At 40.3% G+C, this 17,708-nt stretch overlaps 1 protein-coding gene across 1 annotated transcript in view; it reads left to right on the forward strand.

The window, feature by feature from the left end:
* Nucleotides 1-244: 244 nt before the first annotated feature.
* AFDN (afadin, adherens junction formation factor) overlaps nucleotides 245-17,708 on the forward strand; it is a 115,500-nt gene continuing 98,036 nt past the window's right edge. The window contains 1 exon segment of the mRNA XM_036379461.2: nucleotides 245-716. Coding sequence (XP_036235354.1) covers nucleotides 606-716 — 111 coding nt within the window. The 5' untranslated portion in view covers nucleotides 245-605.

Consider the following 17,708-nt stretch of genomic DNA (forward strand, 5'->3'; position numbering starts at 1 on the left):
CCCGGCCCCCGCAGGGCCCCGGCCGCCCCCCCAGGCCGGCGGGAGCAGGGGAGCGAGAGGAAGGCGGGACACGGAGGCCACTCTCCGGAGGCGCGCACCGGCGGGAGGCGACGGCCGCCGGGAGCGCGCGCAGGCGCGCACACGCCCGGGAAGGGGAGGAGGAGGGCGGGCGGCCGGGCGGGGGCGCGCACGGCCGGTGTGTGAGGGAGAGAGCGAGGGGAGGGCGATCCCGGGGCGGAGAAAGGCGGCGGCAGCGGCGGCTTCGCTCGGCTCAGGGCAGGCGAGCGGCCACAGGCGCTGCCGAGCCGGGAGATACGGCGGGCGCTGCCGACTCGGGGCATCCTTCCTCTTCCTCCCCGCCCCCTGCCCGCCCTTCCCCCTTTTCTTTCTCTCCTTCCCCACTGTCCGCCGGGGCCCATCGCTGTCGGCGGCACGATCCCGGGGCGTTTCCGCGGCGCCCGAGCCGGCAGCGGCCGCGGGGAGAGCCGGTCCCTGCCCTGCCCGGCCGGGACTGAGGGACCCCCCGCTCCGTCCGGGGCTCGGCTGAGAGGGCCTGGCCCCGGCCCCGGCCCCGGCTCGGCTCCCCGGCGGCGGGCTCGGCGAGGATGTCGGGCGGCGGCGGCAGCCGGGAGGAGGAGCGGCGCAAACTCGCCGACATCATCAACCACTGGAACGCGAACCGGCTGGACCTGTTCGAGATCAGCGACCCCACCGAGGTGAGCGACCCCGGCGAGGGCCTCCCGCCCGGCCGGCCCGGTGAGACGCCGCGCCCGGGCCAGGCCGCGCCCCGCAGCCGCCGGGCTCCCGCGCCGCCCCCCGCCCCGGCCGGCGGCTCGGACACGGGCGCTCCTGCGCTGTCCGCCTCCGGGGCTCCGCTCCTCCGTGGGCAGCGGGGGCCCCTCGCCGTGCCCGGGTTAAGGCAGGTTGCAGCGGCCGGGGAGAGGAAGGGAGCGCAGGGCCGGAGCCCTCCCCTCCTCCCTCTGTTCCCTCCCGCAGGCACATGCCGGCCTGACCCCGCGGGACAGGCGGCTCCGAGGCAGGGGAGAAACCCGCTGGGAGATGGAGGTGGCGAAAGGGGGCGGGCAAGGGCGACAATACAGGAGCTGCCCCGTCCCTAGCCCGACACCGGGTACCTCCGTGGGTTTTTGGTTTTTTTTTTTTGTCTGTCTGTGACTTTAACAGTACATGCAGGCGGCTGGTGGAGGAGGATTGAGAAGCCCGGTGCTAGGCGCTTTTTTTGTTGCTAGCTTGTTTGTTTCTTTAAATATTCGTCTTTGTGCAGAAGGCGCCTCTTACAAAGCAACCTGCCGCTTACAGTCCGGCGGCTCTCCGGGTTGCTGGTGCAATCCCCGGAGTGGCTTTCCCAGGGCGTGACGGACGGAGCGCCTTGGCTCTCCGAGCCTGCAGGCTGCCAGCCCGCCGCCTAAAGTAAATACCAGGAGCAGGTTCGTAGACCCGAGTTCACATGTTGTACTGGAAAAACACAGCGGGTAATTTCTGCCTAATGAAGTGGGTGTTTCTGATGGCCTAGAGAGGCTGGGGTTTGTCCTTTTTAAAAAAAAATAAAAATGTAATAGTCAAACCACACCCTCCCGCTGCCCCTTGTCATGTTCCCTTTGGCTGGTTCGTGCTGCGCGTCTGGTTTGAAAGCGGCGAGGGGGGGTAGGGGGAGGGCTGGGGACGCAGGTTACAGCCCTGTTTGTGTGTGACAGCGGGCTCCCTGCTCAGAGGGTGGAGGCTGATCATGTGCGTGTTCCCGGGGAAAAGGAGGAAATTCACACTTGCTCTTGGCCTGGCCCTGGTTGTTTATTAACAGAAGCCTCTGAGAAATCACGTTGGCTTGGTCTTGGAGCTGGCTCCTGTTCTGCACCTAGGTGCTGACTGCTAGCAGAGCCACGAAAAAGTGTTGAAAGCAATTCTAAGATTAGGAACTACGACACCTTCGGGTATTTTCAGTTCTGCTTATTGCAGACAGTTTCTTGAACACAAAGGTGAAGGTTTTCTGTGATTATTCCCTACATCTTCCAAGATTTATCATAATTAGAGTTCCTTGATTGCGTTGCTTAGGTTTTAACAATGTCGTTGCTTGACAGTGTCTCAAAAAAGCGGGCTGAAGCCAGTGTCAAGAAGCTTTCATGATTGTGTTTGAGAACATAGCGCGGTCTTTTTGGAATTGCAGGTTGACTGCTAACTGCCTGTGGCTGAACTTTTTGTTTTATTGATGTGTTTGTCCATTCCCAGTACATTCTAACTCCAGCCTGTCTTCTTTGTGTTTATGGCAGACTGTGCTTCTGTGGTTTTGTTAGTAAGTAGTTTAACAAATCATACTTTCTTTAGGTCAGCTATGCATATTTATTATCATAGTTAACTAGAGTTTGCACAAAAGTTACCAGCTTCATTATAAATATTATTGAAGGAAAAAATTTTACTGGCATTCACTCCACACTTCTGCACTTAAGCCTCTGAACCTGTATAGGAGCATACTCACCATTGTCAGTGATGACATTTCAGTTGAACTACTGAATGTAAAAAATGAAGTGCATGCATCCTTGAATGGATGAGCTCTTTAGTCTACTAGTTCTAAAAGCATTTGATAAGACTACAGGTGAGTTTACATCAAACTGGCAGCAGGTAACAATTTTATAGATAAAGTATATTTTCCTTCCAGATAATTACATTTACAAATGCTTGCATTTATTTTCACTCTTACCCTGAGCTGACACAAATTTGGCAATATTTTCAACCTAGACCATGGTGTGATTCACATTTGTACTGTTTATCAGCTTAAATGAAAGCCCTTTTACTAGACTGCTTGAGAACTGACAATCCTCTGTTGTTTTTCCAGGCTCATCTTGATCATAAGGCATATCTTGCTTTTTGTAGGGACTGCAGCAAGTCTGGCATCTGTGAAGATGCAGTAACCTGGATATGACTTTTGGCTGTGTGTGCCTGAGCTGAGTCAAACTGAATCATTTTAAGCTGTCCAGGCATAGTTGTTGGGCTGCTGAGTTAACTGTGTAGCCCAAACTGCAGACTGTCATCCAGGAGCTGCTGGTTGGATGTATCAGTAGAGTTGATGCCTTGTAGTGATTCTTCAGGCATTTCCTCAGTGAAAGTGACCTGGTTTAAGTGAGTTGTCTTGTAACTTTCCTATGTAAGAGAGTAGGTTTTTCCAGAGGGCTAATCACAGCCTTAATAGTGGGGTTCAGGGTGTTTGGTAAAGCAAAGGAAAAGTGAAATCTAATGTAAATTGACTAGGGTTCTGACAATATAGACTATGCAGTGACAGTGAAAGGAATTCAGTGTGACCGACTGATGTACCTTGGTATTAGTTTGAAAGGTCTCATTCTTTGGTGAGATGCAGTTTTCCAACTCCATTAGATCCTTGTCGCTTTACTGCAGTGTGTAAAATATGACTTTGTTTTGAAGGTTGGGTGGTATTTTCAAAGTAGTTCAAATGTGTGGGGCTTTATTTGGAGAAGTGGTTCATGAAATTAATCTGTTTGAATTCCTGTTAATATTTTATTGAGTAGACTAGTCCTAAGGGATTAGAGATCTGCTTGTTTACTTGCCTCTTGTGAGACTTCAGGAACAAATTGTTAAGGTATGTAAGACACTGAAGAGCAAAAGCATTGGATAGGGCATGTTGAGTTCTGTTACTGACTTTTTCTTAACTTCTCTTTGACTCTAGTAGTTAATGAAGTCATTCAGAGCTGCTTTACCCCAGCAAAACAAAACCAAAAACTTTCTGTTGCATGTTCAAAGTTGAGTATTCCTCTCTCTGTATCACGTGGAAAGCTGAAAGACTTCTTTGGAGTGAGGATTTCATATCTTCACTGGCTTTCAGTAATTTGTGGATTCATGCTTGAGAACAAAGTGGTAATTTTAAATTTATTAGATATTTACCTATTTGAACCATTGTTGCTGTTCTGAGAAACCTGTTAATTTGCACTATTTTACTCTGAAATTTTAAAATTCTTTTTATTCAGAAAGTAGCTCAGAGGAGCTCTGTGACTTGAGAAACTTATAATTGAACAAAACTCTGCGTTTACTAGCAGAAGTTTAAATGACAGTGTTTCAGGACTGCTGCTAGGTACAGACCTTTGCTAAAGATGTCTGTAATACTGGTCATCATTTAAACTTGATTAGGCTTTACTGTCTCTACTTATGTGAGGCAGCTGCTCACTTTGGCAAGTCTGAAAAAATACTGGACTTTTTGGGGGAAGGTGGAGTGAATTGTGTTTTTGTTTGTAGATAAATTAACAGATTCAAAATGAAGCAGAACGTTAACCTTTTTCTTCAATTGTTTCTCCTTGCCCTTGGTCCAAGTATTGTGGATGCTTTTTCCTTTTTTTTTTTATTTGGTCAGGCATAGAAACACAGTAAAGAGACTTAAAAAATACTTAAACCTTTTGCAGTAGGAGATAAAATGATGGTTTGATTTTGATTTAAGTCTTGGGTGCTTACAGCATGTAAAGTTTTCAAAAAGGAGTAAGTTCAAATGAATGATTTTGTAATAAGTGCATAGAGTTTTTTTGGGAACTTGTAGATAGGAAATGATTTGCATTTGTACGGTTTAGCTTTTTTAACCTCCTCCTTTAATAAAAGTGCTAACTGGAGTTGGTTGTTATATAAAATAACTGCATGTGGATGTTTTGGGTGTGAGGAAGGAATGGAGGGGTACTGTAGACTATGCATTTATCACTGTTTGAGTGCATCTAATGAGATGCCATATCTGAACTAGGTGTTACAATTATTGTTGATGACAAAATAAGGTTTCTTCTTTAGTGTATGCTTTCATAGGTGTTACATGAGAGGAAGAGAAGTGTTGTGTTTTTTCTAAGCATGGTTTGTGGACTAGGAATATGAATTGCATTTAATTCTTTTGAGACAGACACTTGTAGAACAAGTGGAATTTTTTTATAACGATTTCCCAAGGGCTAGGGGATTGTTGTCAGAAACATTGATCTGTTGTAGTTTTGTTTTCTGATGGAGAATGTTTTTCTAGACTAATATACCTCTGTGTCAGCAAAAGTAGAAAGGTCTAATCAAAAAGCTTAGAGAAAAAATAACATGCTTTGCATTAAAGAATAATTCCTGAGAGTTTGACTTTTAAATGACCATCATTAAAAAAAAAAAAAGAAGGCATTTCAAAAGTCTTCATGGCTATTTGATTACTCTATATGTGAAAAAACTTAGTCTTAGCAACAAGGTGTTAGAAATAACCCTTCAGAATGTGGGCAGGGCTTTTTTTTCCGGGTTGCTTTGTTTTGGTTTTTTTAAATATTGACTTTCCGTATGTTGTGTTATGTATGTTTGGTCTATTCAGTATGTTTTATATTGTTTTCTTTGACTTTCAATACAGGTAAGCAATCTATTAACAGAAAATATTGCACAGTACATTGTATGGCAGGATATTTTAGGGCTGATGGAATTTTGGTCTTCTTCTGAACTTTTTGGGTTCAGATCTGTTTCTGGTTCATTAAGTGTCACAGGGAAGACATAAGATTTGCAGCCTTTTAATGGTAGTTATGCAAGCTTGTTACTTAAATCTAGTTAAAGCAATAAGAAATGGGAATTTTTAGGTTTTAACCCTCCTGCTGTTTATCTGCATGGTTGCTCATCCGCAAAAAAATCTCACCCTTTAAAAATCTGTCTCTGAGGCTTTTTCAAGACCTGTTTTTAAAATTGGTAATCAATTGTGTTATGGGTGATAGTGGAAATGCAAGTCTGGAGCTAATGAAACACAATCTAAATGGTGGAAGTACTTGTGCCATCTCCACTAGTTGGATTGTACCACTTTCAGTAGTTTAAGCAAGTGCAACTCTTCAGAGTGTATAGGCCTCAAGAAGCTGGTAATATATCTGAAAGTATCATCCTTTTAAGTTTGCCAAACCTATGGTGTGGAAAGTAAACTCTCTTTGCAACAAATGTTTAAACTAATATTTAGTCAGTCTGGAAGGGTGGTTGGAATCCTGAGGACTGATGCCTGTGCTTTTTAGTGAACAGAATGTTTTTCAAATAATTGCTACCACTAAGCAGGCACAGTTCAGCAGGACATAAAAACACTGAGGCATTAGAGGTTCGGGGTTACTAATTGCACTTTACTGAGTCTGTTGAGCTCTAGTTCTGCATTAAAATGGTTGGAAAAAAGTCAGAGATTCAGGCCTGCTCATGTGCATCAGAAGGAGTATTTGGAGACCAGTTTTCCTTTAACTGAGTCAAAGTGAATAGTCATTACAAATGAAGTCTTAGCGCTCTCTAGAGAGTCCCAATTATAAGTTTGAATTAAGATATTGACCACAGTCCACAGACATCATAATGTAATGAAAATAATTCTAGGAAGAAGTTTTAGGCTGTGCTTTTAATATTCCTTATATAAGTTATTTCTTGAGCCAGTGGCAAATTAGTTCCATTCAATTCAGACATACTGGCTTTAAGAATTCCCTCCTGATGTGTGGATCTGTTCCCCGCCTAAAATGCCATTGACAAAAATTACTTTTCAGCTGAAAAACCCCCAGTCATCTAGACACGTAAGGGATTTGCTTTGTTTGTGCAAGTGTGTTTTTTCTGTCAAAACCATTTCTCTTTCAGAGAGGTTAAACCAAGATGAATGGAACACACGGTCATGATTTTTGAGGAAAACTTAGCTTTATGATTAACGAAATTCTGCTCTTGTCTCTAGATGCTTTTGTCATCTAAAGGGGGTAACAAAAGCTAAAACTTTTTGGTAAAGTGGTAAAAGTTGAAATGAACTGGTGTTTGTGGGAGGGCTGTAGATGATAAGAAAGCACTCTGAGTTTGTCTTTGTGTCAGTATCTGTTGGAATAGTTGCTTTGTTATAAATAAAGGGAAATAAATGGTAGCTGTGCAAAATTCAGAACATGCATAAAGAAGACTCCTTGTTTTGATCAGTGGTTCTGATGAAGGTGGAATTGAGACTCACAGTGTGAATTAGTAAACTAAATGTTTACTTAAACTTAAGAGAAGTCTAATTTAGCAGATATTACAGATACGTAATGAAGTGTCTGCTCTGTCTTTCAAAGTGAACTTCATACTAATGGAATCCTCTTCTGAAGTGTATTTGAGTAAAGCACTATTTAGGTAATTGTTGATTTTTCAAGATTTTTGGCTAGGAAGAATATTTACATGTAAAATAGATATTGAGTGATGCTCATTTCATCATGTGAAAAGGCTAAAGCCTGTTAATTTCTGCTGTTAAGATTGTTCGGTAGATACACCAGAGAGGTAATTGATAGTTGTTCTGGATGCATGCATCACTTGGCTCATAATTGTTGTTAAACTTCTTGCAGAGATTCCTCTTTCCCCTCAGGTCATTAATTGCAAGTAAAAATTACTGCTTTTCTGTAACTGTTCCTGTCTAGAAGCTTAATAATCAAAGATGAAAACTTGAGTCAACAGAGATAAAACTCTGTAGTAGTTCAGACCTACCAGTAGCAGTCAAATTATCTTCCTGGACTGTATTGTGCCTCATGAGCTTTTGCATAATGAAGATGTATAACGTTGTAACATAACTTTTTTCAGTGTAGGGATAAGTTTTCCACGTGCTTGGTTGCCTTCAGTCATTCACTTGCAGTTCTGCCTTTCGCTGCTGTCTAGTTTAGTTCTCTAGAAAGACTAAAAAAATCTGCTTTGACATGAAGTCCACTGTTCTTTTTTTTTCTTGTCAGCCATCACCTATTTTTCTCATACCTTCTTATTATGCATGACTTTAATGTTTTCTTGTGTTAGGTACATGTAACTTGCTAAAACTATTTTGTGTAATGCTTCAGGATAATGGTCATCTCCTTCTGTTATACGGGCATTGCCCTCAAGGTTATCAACTTATTGTTATTATATATTTAATTAAATTTTCTAGGTCTGCCTTCTTCCATTGTGTGCTCAAATTAGACAGCTCCTCTTCAGATCATCTTCTAGCACAGATACTCTTACTAGGGAGCCATTCTTCTGATTCATGCTCATTCTTGTCTCCTATGAAGATGCCTTCTGTGTAGATACTACTTTCTTCATTTCTCTATGCAACTGAGTAGAAGAGGGCTCTTTATTGCCCTAGTCTGTCTTGCAGAATTTTGTTGTAGATTACTCATTACTCTGGGAAATTTGTTTAGAGTTTGAATCCTGTAAGAACTGGAAAAAGTCCTAGGACTGGGGTTGTCATCTAGAAGATCAGTATAGGGCATTAGTTTTAAGTGCAAATTTGCACTCAAATGTAAACTTTACTTGGATATGTGAATTTGTAATTTGTGTTTGAATTTCATCATATTAATAGAAGAGTCTGTAAGAGTTTGATTGTACTGATGAAATTGTGTACGCTCCTGTAAGTTTGTTCATGTCACCTCTTCCAGTGAAGAGCAGAAATTACGCATCATTAGTTTTGAAAATTTTAAGCTTTTATTAAGTGGTGCTTGGTATATCCTAATAATAATAATAAATGGATTTCTAATTTTACTTATGTATTACAAGAGTACACAATTTAAATTTAATATTAAAATTTAATATTTAAAAATATGAGTTAGTATAGTGATTTTATTCATAGATGTTAGAAAACTGGCTGGCTTGGTATGGAACTGGCAATTGCGTATGTGTTTGGCTATGACTCCTCTGCCAGGTCAACTCTTGGGTAAATATTTTGGAATGGGTTTTATGCACTACAGTATCAGTTGCTATAGAGTGATGGCAGACTGAAACAATGGCTGCAGGGTGGGGTTTTTTATTTGGTCAGTGTTTTTCTTACTACTTTGATAATTTGCACTCTTGTAACTAGAACTCAGAAATAGGAAAGCTCTCACAAAAACTCACTACCTAGAGAAAGATGATAGTGTCCTGATTATGTGGTTTAAGGCTTCCCCTTGGTGAATTGTGTCCCAGGGCATGGCCCTGCTGTGTAGTATCATGGCACCTTTTGTAGTGTGAAAAAGTGAAAAAGAATGAGTTATCTGGCAACAGTATTTATTTAGCTGACAAAGTATGTTGCTCAGAGCAGTATTTGTGAACTAAGATTTCAGTGCGTAGACTTTTCAAGCACCCCATGATGTGTTTAGTAGAGCTTTCTCTTGGTTAGATCACTTGATTTGTCAGTCCACACTCTTCTGTTTTCTTAGAGGCAAGATACACAACTTGATGTCAGTGTCATGCTTTTACATATGTTTACATTTTGCTTTTTCATATATTATATTACTTACAAAACCCAGTGGAAAATCAGAATCTCACTTCTTAATGAAAATTAGGGGCTGTTGGATAACCTGTGGTTGAGCAAGAGTTCAAAGGACAAAGAAACCCTGCCCCAATGTCTAAAACAAGAAAGGTCTCATTCCCTTGGCCCTCCAGAAGGTGCTCTACTTTGAGCAGTACATCAGCTTGAAATTCAGAAGGTCCCTTTAAACATTTTGTTATTGTTTTCAATTTTAGTAAAAACAATTATGCCATGTTCTTAATTTTAAAAACATCGGGTCAATGCTGTCTGTGATACAGTGTCCTCCTGGATGGGAAATTGTCTATGTGGAAACAAACAGAATTGAACCAGGTTGTGTTTTAGAAAGCTTTGCATTGCTAAAATGCTTTTCATAATATCACTTCTTTTATGTTGGGAAGTCTGGTTTGCATTCACCTTCCATGCAGTTTGATAATATTTTCTGCGTTCGGATCATATCCAAGCATTGCATACTTCTTGTAGAATGCTGTATGTTTTATTGGGAAACATGTAAGTTGTTTCCACTTAAAGTGATAGCCTTGCTGAACATGGCTGCTACTTACTTCCAGTGCAGACAGAATGAAAGTTTTAAGACTTCTTTAGTACTCACTGTACAGATTCTGACTGTTTAAAGATTAGGATAGTTTATTTTCATATCTGGAAAAGGAAAATAATCTGAAAATGGTGATGGAAAGCCAATGTTTACTAATGAAAACACTGCTCAAGCCTGCTAATTGATTTTGATGGATTTGCCTGTTAGGTCTAGGGTTTGCTGTATAGTGAAGAAGGTCAAAACTGGAATTACTTAAGATTACTGCATTTTGTGATCTAGTTTTTTAGCTTTTTGAAGTCTTTAAAAAATAAAAGGCCAAACAACTGTTTCCTTCTTTAAAAATCAGTGAAATGCTCTAACAAGGCCCTTCTTTGTTTTGTGTGAGATGTATTGTAATACTTTTGATAAAGTCTCCAGCAATACTGAAACTGTATATAGTATTTCATGAGAGTTTTTCTTGTTGTCATAGTGCAGCAAAGACTATTTCAATAATTTCACTTGTTATGCCTATAGCAAACTGTTTTCAGACAGATAAGGATTGATATGTAGACTGGGAAAAAAAAAAAGAAGAGAACAAAGAGAGAACAATGAAGTAATTTTATGCACTGACTACTGGTATATTCACCAAAGCCATCTACCAGCATCCAAAGACCTAACCAACCCAAAGTGGTGACATTATTGCAGTTCTGGGAAGTTTTCCATATATGAGCTGGGTTTGCAGTCTGCCTCAGGTGTTCTGTCCATTTAATAGGAAAAAAAAAAAGTGAAAGAAGAGAGGATTTATCTCTCTCCTGCAGCCTTTGTCATCAGGATTTACAGTAAAACATCTAGTTTTCTATTACCTTCTGATTTCTGCCTATCTGTCTGTAGCTTTTGACTAAAGTAGGATCCTATAAAATAGGATCTGTGATGAAATTAGAATGTTTGAATTTTACAGTGTTAAAAATTCTGGTAGAATTTTCTGAAGCAATAATCAGCTGTATCCTCTAACATTCTGATACTGGCTTAGTATCTTGAGTATTAGAAGTTCTGAAGGAGCCACTAATTCTTACTGTTGTAAATAAATTGTTTGTAGTCTGCTACAAGCTCCAGAATACTTTTGTTTCACAATTTGCTTTCTCACCTGCATTGAGTTTAAGCTTGAGCTCAAAAAATTGGTACCTCAAATTTTTGATAGATTAGACACATTTGAAAACTTTGCCTTCTCAAAGAGGTCTTCATTCATTTTGAGTGATCAAGTGGCAGCACAAAAATTGGTAGCGTGTACCAATGTGAGACAGTCACGTATTGAAACTCAAGTGTTGTACAATGTTCTGATACTGGTGGTTTGTAAAAACTTTTGAAACCCAGCACTTGCTTAAGTGCCTGTCTTATCTTCAGTGTTCCACATTTGTCTCCAGGTCTTTGGACATTCTTGGATGCTCATAAATATCCATGTATGTAATTATAAATGTACTGATTTCTCAGTAAACCTACCTGTGTTTAGACTTTTTCCCCCTCATTTCCTCCCACATGCACTCTGTGCCAAAACTCTCACATCCACAACCTTAAATCAGACACTCCAAACTTCTACTTTAAGGGAAAAATGCCAATTACAGCAGTCTTCAAATGTGTTCATCCTGCTGCACTGGCTTCAGAGAGCAGCCTTATTATTATCTGCCTCTGTCAGGAGTTTCCCGCGAGGTTACAGATCAGCCATTAAATCCTGTACGCCTGCCATGTGGACTTTGTAGTTTGGAGTGGCCTTGCAGTTGGACCTGTTTATAACCAGCTAGTCTGTGTGCTGATGGTGACTGTGACACCTGGGTTTTCTTCTAAGGGAGGGAGTGCTTTTTTGCTTGCTATACTGTTATAACCATAGATACTTTCCCCTTGTTTTGGAGAGGATTCCTTTTAATAGGCTTTTGGCTTGTGTCATCTCTTCTGGGTATCTGTTAGGTAGAGAGAGACTGAGTTTCCTGGATTAACCTTATACTGAATTCCTTAGCTGCTGAGAGGGAAATCTTGCTCCAAGGGGAAAAATGCCTTCCTAACCACCTCAGAGTAATAAGGATGGTACTCAGAGCATGTAGAGCTTAATTTATCCAAATCCTGAGGATAAACAGATGTTTCTGTATGTTGCAAAAGGGTCAGGACAATTTCTCTGATCCTTGATGTTCACGCCTTTCTCCTAGTGTCTGTTGTCTTCTTCTATGGCAATATCATGATGTTATCAGTAGTGGTAGAGTGAGATACCAGCATATTTCTGATACCTTTATATCCTTGATGTATGAAGTGAAATGTTGAATAGCAGTGTTCTTTGTCATAGCTGATGGATGTGTGAGTAATCTGAAGCTGTTTCCACCCCAGCAACTGCTAAAGAGGATGAGCACTTTCACAGGTACACACACACACACACACACACACACACAGAGTGTTCTGCAGCCCCTTCTTCACCCCCCTCTCAGCACTTCTGAGGCACAGAAAGGAAGTGGGCAGTGTTGACCCTTTTCCTGCCATCCCTGCCATCGTGTGATTGCTGTCATGGGGTTCTGTCTTGTGCCACGCAGAACTGTCCATCTTTGATTGTTTTCCAGCTCTGTGGTGTTGATGATGCTGACTTTTACAGCAACCACAAGTACGTGGTAGCAGTTAGATTTGTATGCTGCTTTTTACTATGGCTTTCAGCTTTGACCAGCCCTTTCTCTGCCTTATTCTCCACCTCCAATGTCCATCTGACTTAAAATGTTGTCAACATTTAATGATGTTTAAAATTGGTGCTTAGTTTATTTCAACATTTATTTTCTATATTTACATATATAGAAAATAATGAAATTTTTAGTGAAATTTAGGTAAAATGAAAAAAAAAAACTTTACCAAGTTCAGGTTTTGCTAAAGCTTACTGCATTTGTTTTTGGGAAGAGCTTCTTACTTGTATGCAAGGAGACTTTCCTCTTCAATTGCTGAGCTTTCTTGTTTGTATATGCCATTACAAAATAATGTGGTAGTCTGACTATTCCTTATGTTGATTATCTGTCTAAACCAGTTTTATAAGTAGAACATTTATGATACATTTTGTTCATGCAATGAGCAATTTCAAGTCTAATTCTTGAAAGTGGGCAGTGGTCATTCATGTGTGTTTGGAACTGAGCCATATTACTTGGTTTTACTTTTTTTTTTCCCCCCTTGGAGTGCTTCTCCAAGTTGTTGCTATTAGCAAAATTCAGGGTTGGGACTAGATGATCTTTAAGGTCCCTTGCAGCTCAAGCCATTCTGTGATTCTAGGATGATATTTATTTAGATCATGCTTAGCTTGTATGTGTGAATAGCTGTACCATCTTCATAAACTGTCTTGGTTTGTATAAAAGACAGCTAACATTCTCACTTTGTTATAATGTTTCCAGGACAGTGGGATGGGAAAAGTGATGCAGATACATGAAGTAATGTGTTGAAAACTGTTGTAAATTTAGTTACTACAGAGGCAGAAAGAGAAACTAGATTTTTATGGATATATGCAATTCTCTAGGTTATCCTAATTTGGGATTTCACCTTATAAGACATAGGGGGAAGGGAGTTAATCACACTTAGAGTGTCATCTATCAGCACCATCATACCACCTCTGATTTAACTCTTACATGAGTTCTATGGTATAGCAAAGATTGCCCCTTTTCTCTATTGGGGAGCTGCATACAGTAGGAAGAGTGTTATGTATCTTCCTAGAAAAATGGAGTAATTCTCATATTTGGAGTTTTGTTTGTTTCAGAAATACTTCTATATCAAATGTACATGAGACTGCCTCACTTCAGTAAATAGGTAACTTTAGTTCCAGATGTGGGGACTCAAACTGCTAAGGAGGTGGAATGGACCTTAAGGATCACCTGGTTACAGCCCCACCTGCCATGGGTGGGGACACCTCCAACTAGACCAGGTTGCTCAAGGGCTTATCCAGGCTGGCCTTGGACACTGCCAGGGTCAGGGCATCCACAGCCTCCCTTGGAAACCTGTTCCAGTGTCTCACCACCCCTGCAATAAAGAACTTCTTCCTAATATCTAATCTTTTCCCTCTTTCAGTTTTTGTACCCATTACTCCTTGTCCCATCACTGGAGTTCCTGTCAGACTCCTTTTCTAGCTTCCCTGTAGGCCCCATTCAGATATTGGAAGGCTGCTTGAGATTTCCACACAGCCTTCTCTTCCAGGCTGAACAGCCCTAGCTTTTTCCCCAGCAATTTCCTTTTTCCACATGTGTAACTTTCTGGTGTTCTAGCATCTTGTAAGCTGTTAATTAAGGCAAGCATATATGTTTTATTAACATTTTTGAAGTGAATACTGAATAGAAAGAAATTCAAAATCCCCAAATGCTTTGCAATAGTAATTAAAAAAATGAAATCTATATGAATGAGTTACTCTAAGTATCTAATCATAAGGAAAGTTTGTGTCTCACTGTGGAGAGTAATAAAAAATGCACAGAACAAATGATATGGTGTTAACTAAGACTATATAGAATGTGCCTCTGCTTTTGCTTGAGGTTTGGGTGTTTTGTTTCATATATTTTTGTTTCTATACAAATAAGCTCATAGGAATAAGTCTGGAAAAGTTTATTGTCCTCAGTGGTAGAGAAACACACATGCTGTAGTCCGGATACATACTACACTAGGAGGCATTATTGGTTGTTAATTAAAAGGAAAAGAAGCTAGAGACTCCTTAGATTTGTAAATTCTTTTCCACTTCTGCATGCTGCTGTCTTTGCTTCCTGACAGAATTTTTGTTTTGGGTCATCTTCTCATATTCTTGTGTCATACTCCTGTACTAATGAGAGGGTAGACCTCATTGGAATCACTTTTCAGCTGTGTTAATTCTGATTATTTGCTGCAGAGACTGTTTGGCTAATATTAGCAGTTAAAGTCTAAATTGCTTCACTGTGAGTCAGAGTGTACTTGAAATCTTGTACAGTAGTATCATTTATGCCTTCATTAACTATGTTTTCATATCTGAGTAAGCCAAACCAAGTTACTGAATGCTTTTGTAATCTGAGCCTGTTTAAACTCGAAATAGTCCTGTTCACGGTTAATAATCTGCGTTAATGTTTGCATTGTAACTTGTCCTTGCTCTGTGTGCCACTCAACTGACAGTCCCTTGATAAGGATAAAATTAAGGGTATTTGATAGAATTGTGTTTCGGAGCAAGAAAATGCCTGAAAGTAAGCAACCATTTAATTTTCTGATAGTTTCTTGCAATGTAGAGATGACAAGTGAAAGGTGGGAATTTAAGTGAAGTTAACTAAACATACAAGCCATGTCACTGGCTGCAAAATTAACTGCTGGGCAGAGGTGCAGAACTTGGTTAAAAGTGAGAGTTCATGCACAGTCCACTGGCAAACACCTTCTTCTGGCAACACCTGACTAACAGAGCTGTAGAGACCAGTTTTGTTAACAAGTGTTATATGATAAAAACAGTAATTTGTTCTCTTCTAGAAGAAATCTGTAGAGTAGAGCTGGTAGCACTTTTTAAAACACAGCTCTTTGGTAACCAAATGTGCTATTTGAAGGTGAAATGAGCATTTTTATGAGTAGACTCCCCTGAGCAAAGTTACTTTCCTGGCTTGGGAAATACTTCTCACTTTCTTGTTCTATATTGTAAAAAAGTATATAATAATATTCCATGCAAATAAAAAAGTATATTTTTTGTGTGTTTGAGGCATATTACAAAAAAATCAGTTTCAAGTATAAAATTGCAGTATAAAATTTACTTCAATGTATTGAAAGAATTAGGTTGTATTTTCAAAATGAAAAGCATTTCAAGCATTTTTTTCATAAAGCTGAAGGCTGAAGTATATTCCAGAGGATTGGAATTTAAATAGTGAACAAATTTTTCTTAAGGGAAAAAAAAAAAAAAAGAAAAGAATTGCATTGCTTTAATAAAAATGCATCTGATCTGGGCTTGATTATTGTAAAAATCTGCTCCTTGAGATGACTTGCTTCTTGAAACAAGCATGAAAATTTTCAGTGCTTATTTTTGTAAACCTTACTGATGATGGAGAGGGGATAGCTTGTGGGACAGGGAGTAATGGCACATCTAAGTTCACTAGTTCTTGATCATAGCTTAAAAATGAATGGAAACTGGAACTACCATTTCTGACTTTGATGTTGCAAATGACTCCGTCGAAGTTTATTAGTATGGATTGGTCTGAAGAGAACAGCTTACGAAATGGACACCTATATCCTTACAGAGAAAATTATGCTTTCTCTTTTTTTGTCATTCAGAAGAATGTTTGAAAAATTTGGCTTTGGGGAAAAGATGTATTTGCTGGCTTTGAACTATTCCAAGGATAGGGCATCCACCACCTTGCTGGGTAATCTCAGAGTAAAGAATTTCTTCATAATAACTAATATAAATCTACTCTTTCTCAGTTTAAAACCATTCCCCTTAGTCCTGTCCAGTACATGCCCTTGTAAAAAGTCCCTCTTCATGTTTCTTGTAGCCCCCTTTAGATACTGTAAGGCTGCTATAAAAATGCTTCCCTAAAGTCTTCAGTTCTCCAGGCTGAACAACCCCAATGTCTCAGCTGTCGTAGGAGAGGTGCTCCAGCCTTCTGATAATTCCTCTCTTGATTTCTCTTTTATCTTGGTCTATCCCACTTTCCTTTTGTTCCTGCTTTCTGAGTTTGTTTTCTTCTGATGTTCTGTTGCTTTGTGGTGTTCTCAAAATCAAGCTGTTTGCTGTGGTTAGTTTGTGATTATTAATAGTAATATTTCCACCCACTCCTGCTTTCCTGTGCCCCACATACCCTATAGCAACTATAGGTTAGCAACAAATGTGTATTGGTGGTAATGAATCACTTCCCTTGTTCCACTCAGATGCTTGTCTAGAGCTTCAGAACTGAGCTGCTTTCAAAAGTAACATGTAGAACCCATGGAAATCTCACTGGTTTGAGGATGTAGGGAGGGTGGGGAATACTGAATTTTTTTTTTTCAAAACCACTTCTTCTGAGTTTTTGCCTTAAATTTCTGTGTCTCTTGAGTTTTTGATCTTTCATTGCTTTTTGGTTATATAATCTTTCTTGAAGGATGAACTTCTATGCTAAAAGAAGTATTATTTCAGGCATACAGTTCATTTTATCTGTATTAAAAGTGAAATCATTATGCAGTTCACTAACTACAAAAGTGTTCTGCAAAAGAAAACTTCTCCAATGCCAGTGAATAGTCAAGTAGTGGAACGGGTTGCACTGGGAGGTTGTGCAGTTTCTGTCCATGGAGATTTCTAAGAGCAGGCTGGAGAAAGCTGCAAAAGAGCCTGGTAAGACTTCAGAAATGATCTTTCTTTCACTAGGAGTTTGGATTGTAAACTCCTGAAGTTCCTTTCTCCCTGAATTTTCCTGTAATCTTAGGTGGTTCTATGGTGTATATACCCATTCCAGTTTATTTCCAGTTGTGATGGATTGCATTGTGTTATTAATTACTCTTCTTATGTGTAGTATAACCACTTATGTAGGCTTTACTGTCTCTGTTGTTTGCCAGTTGAGCTTGTACCTGAAGAGAATTTACAAATGTTATGCTGCCACTTAGAGTACTTTATTTAGCTTTTTTCATCCCTTTATTAGTCATGGCCCTTGTTGAGACACACGTGTTGGTACATCTCAGCATTGGGAGCTCTCCTGTTGGTTGGAGGTCGTGCCTAAATTAAGGGTATCTGCCTGCCTGGCTGCTGTAACAATTAGTGTTTTCTGTAGCTGAACAGTCTTGGAAAATTAGCCTGTCCTCCACAGATGTTTAAATATGTTCCTTTGATTAAAGATGTTTAAATATGATAATTTGATTTGGAATAGACATCAGGAGATTTCTGCTCCAACCTCCTGCTTGAAGAAACCTCAGTCCTGATGCCCCTGAGGGCTTTTCTCATAAGGTGTTGAAAACCCCCAAAGGACCAGTAAATGCAGTAACTCTGGGCATCCTCCTTCATTGGCTTGA

Source organism: Molothrus ater, chromosome 3 (genome assembly GCF_012460135.2).
Source record: "Molothrus ater isolate BHLD 08-10-18 breed brown headed cowbird chromosome 3, BPBGC_Mater_1.1, whole genome shotgun sequence".
Taxonomy (NCBI): Eukaryota; Metazoa; Chordata; class Aves; order Passeriformes; family Icteridae; genus Molothrus; species Molothrus ater.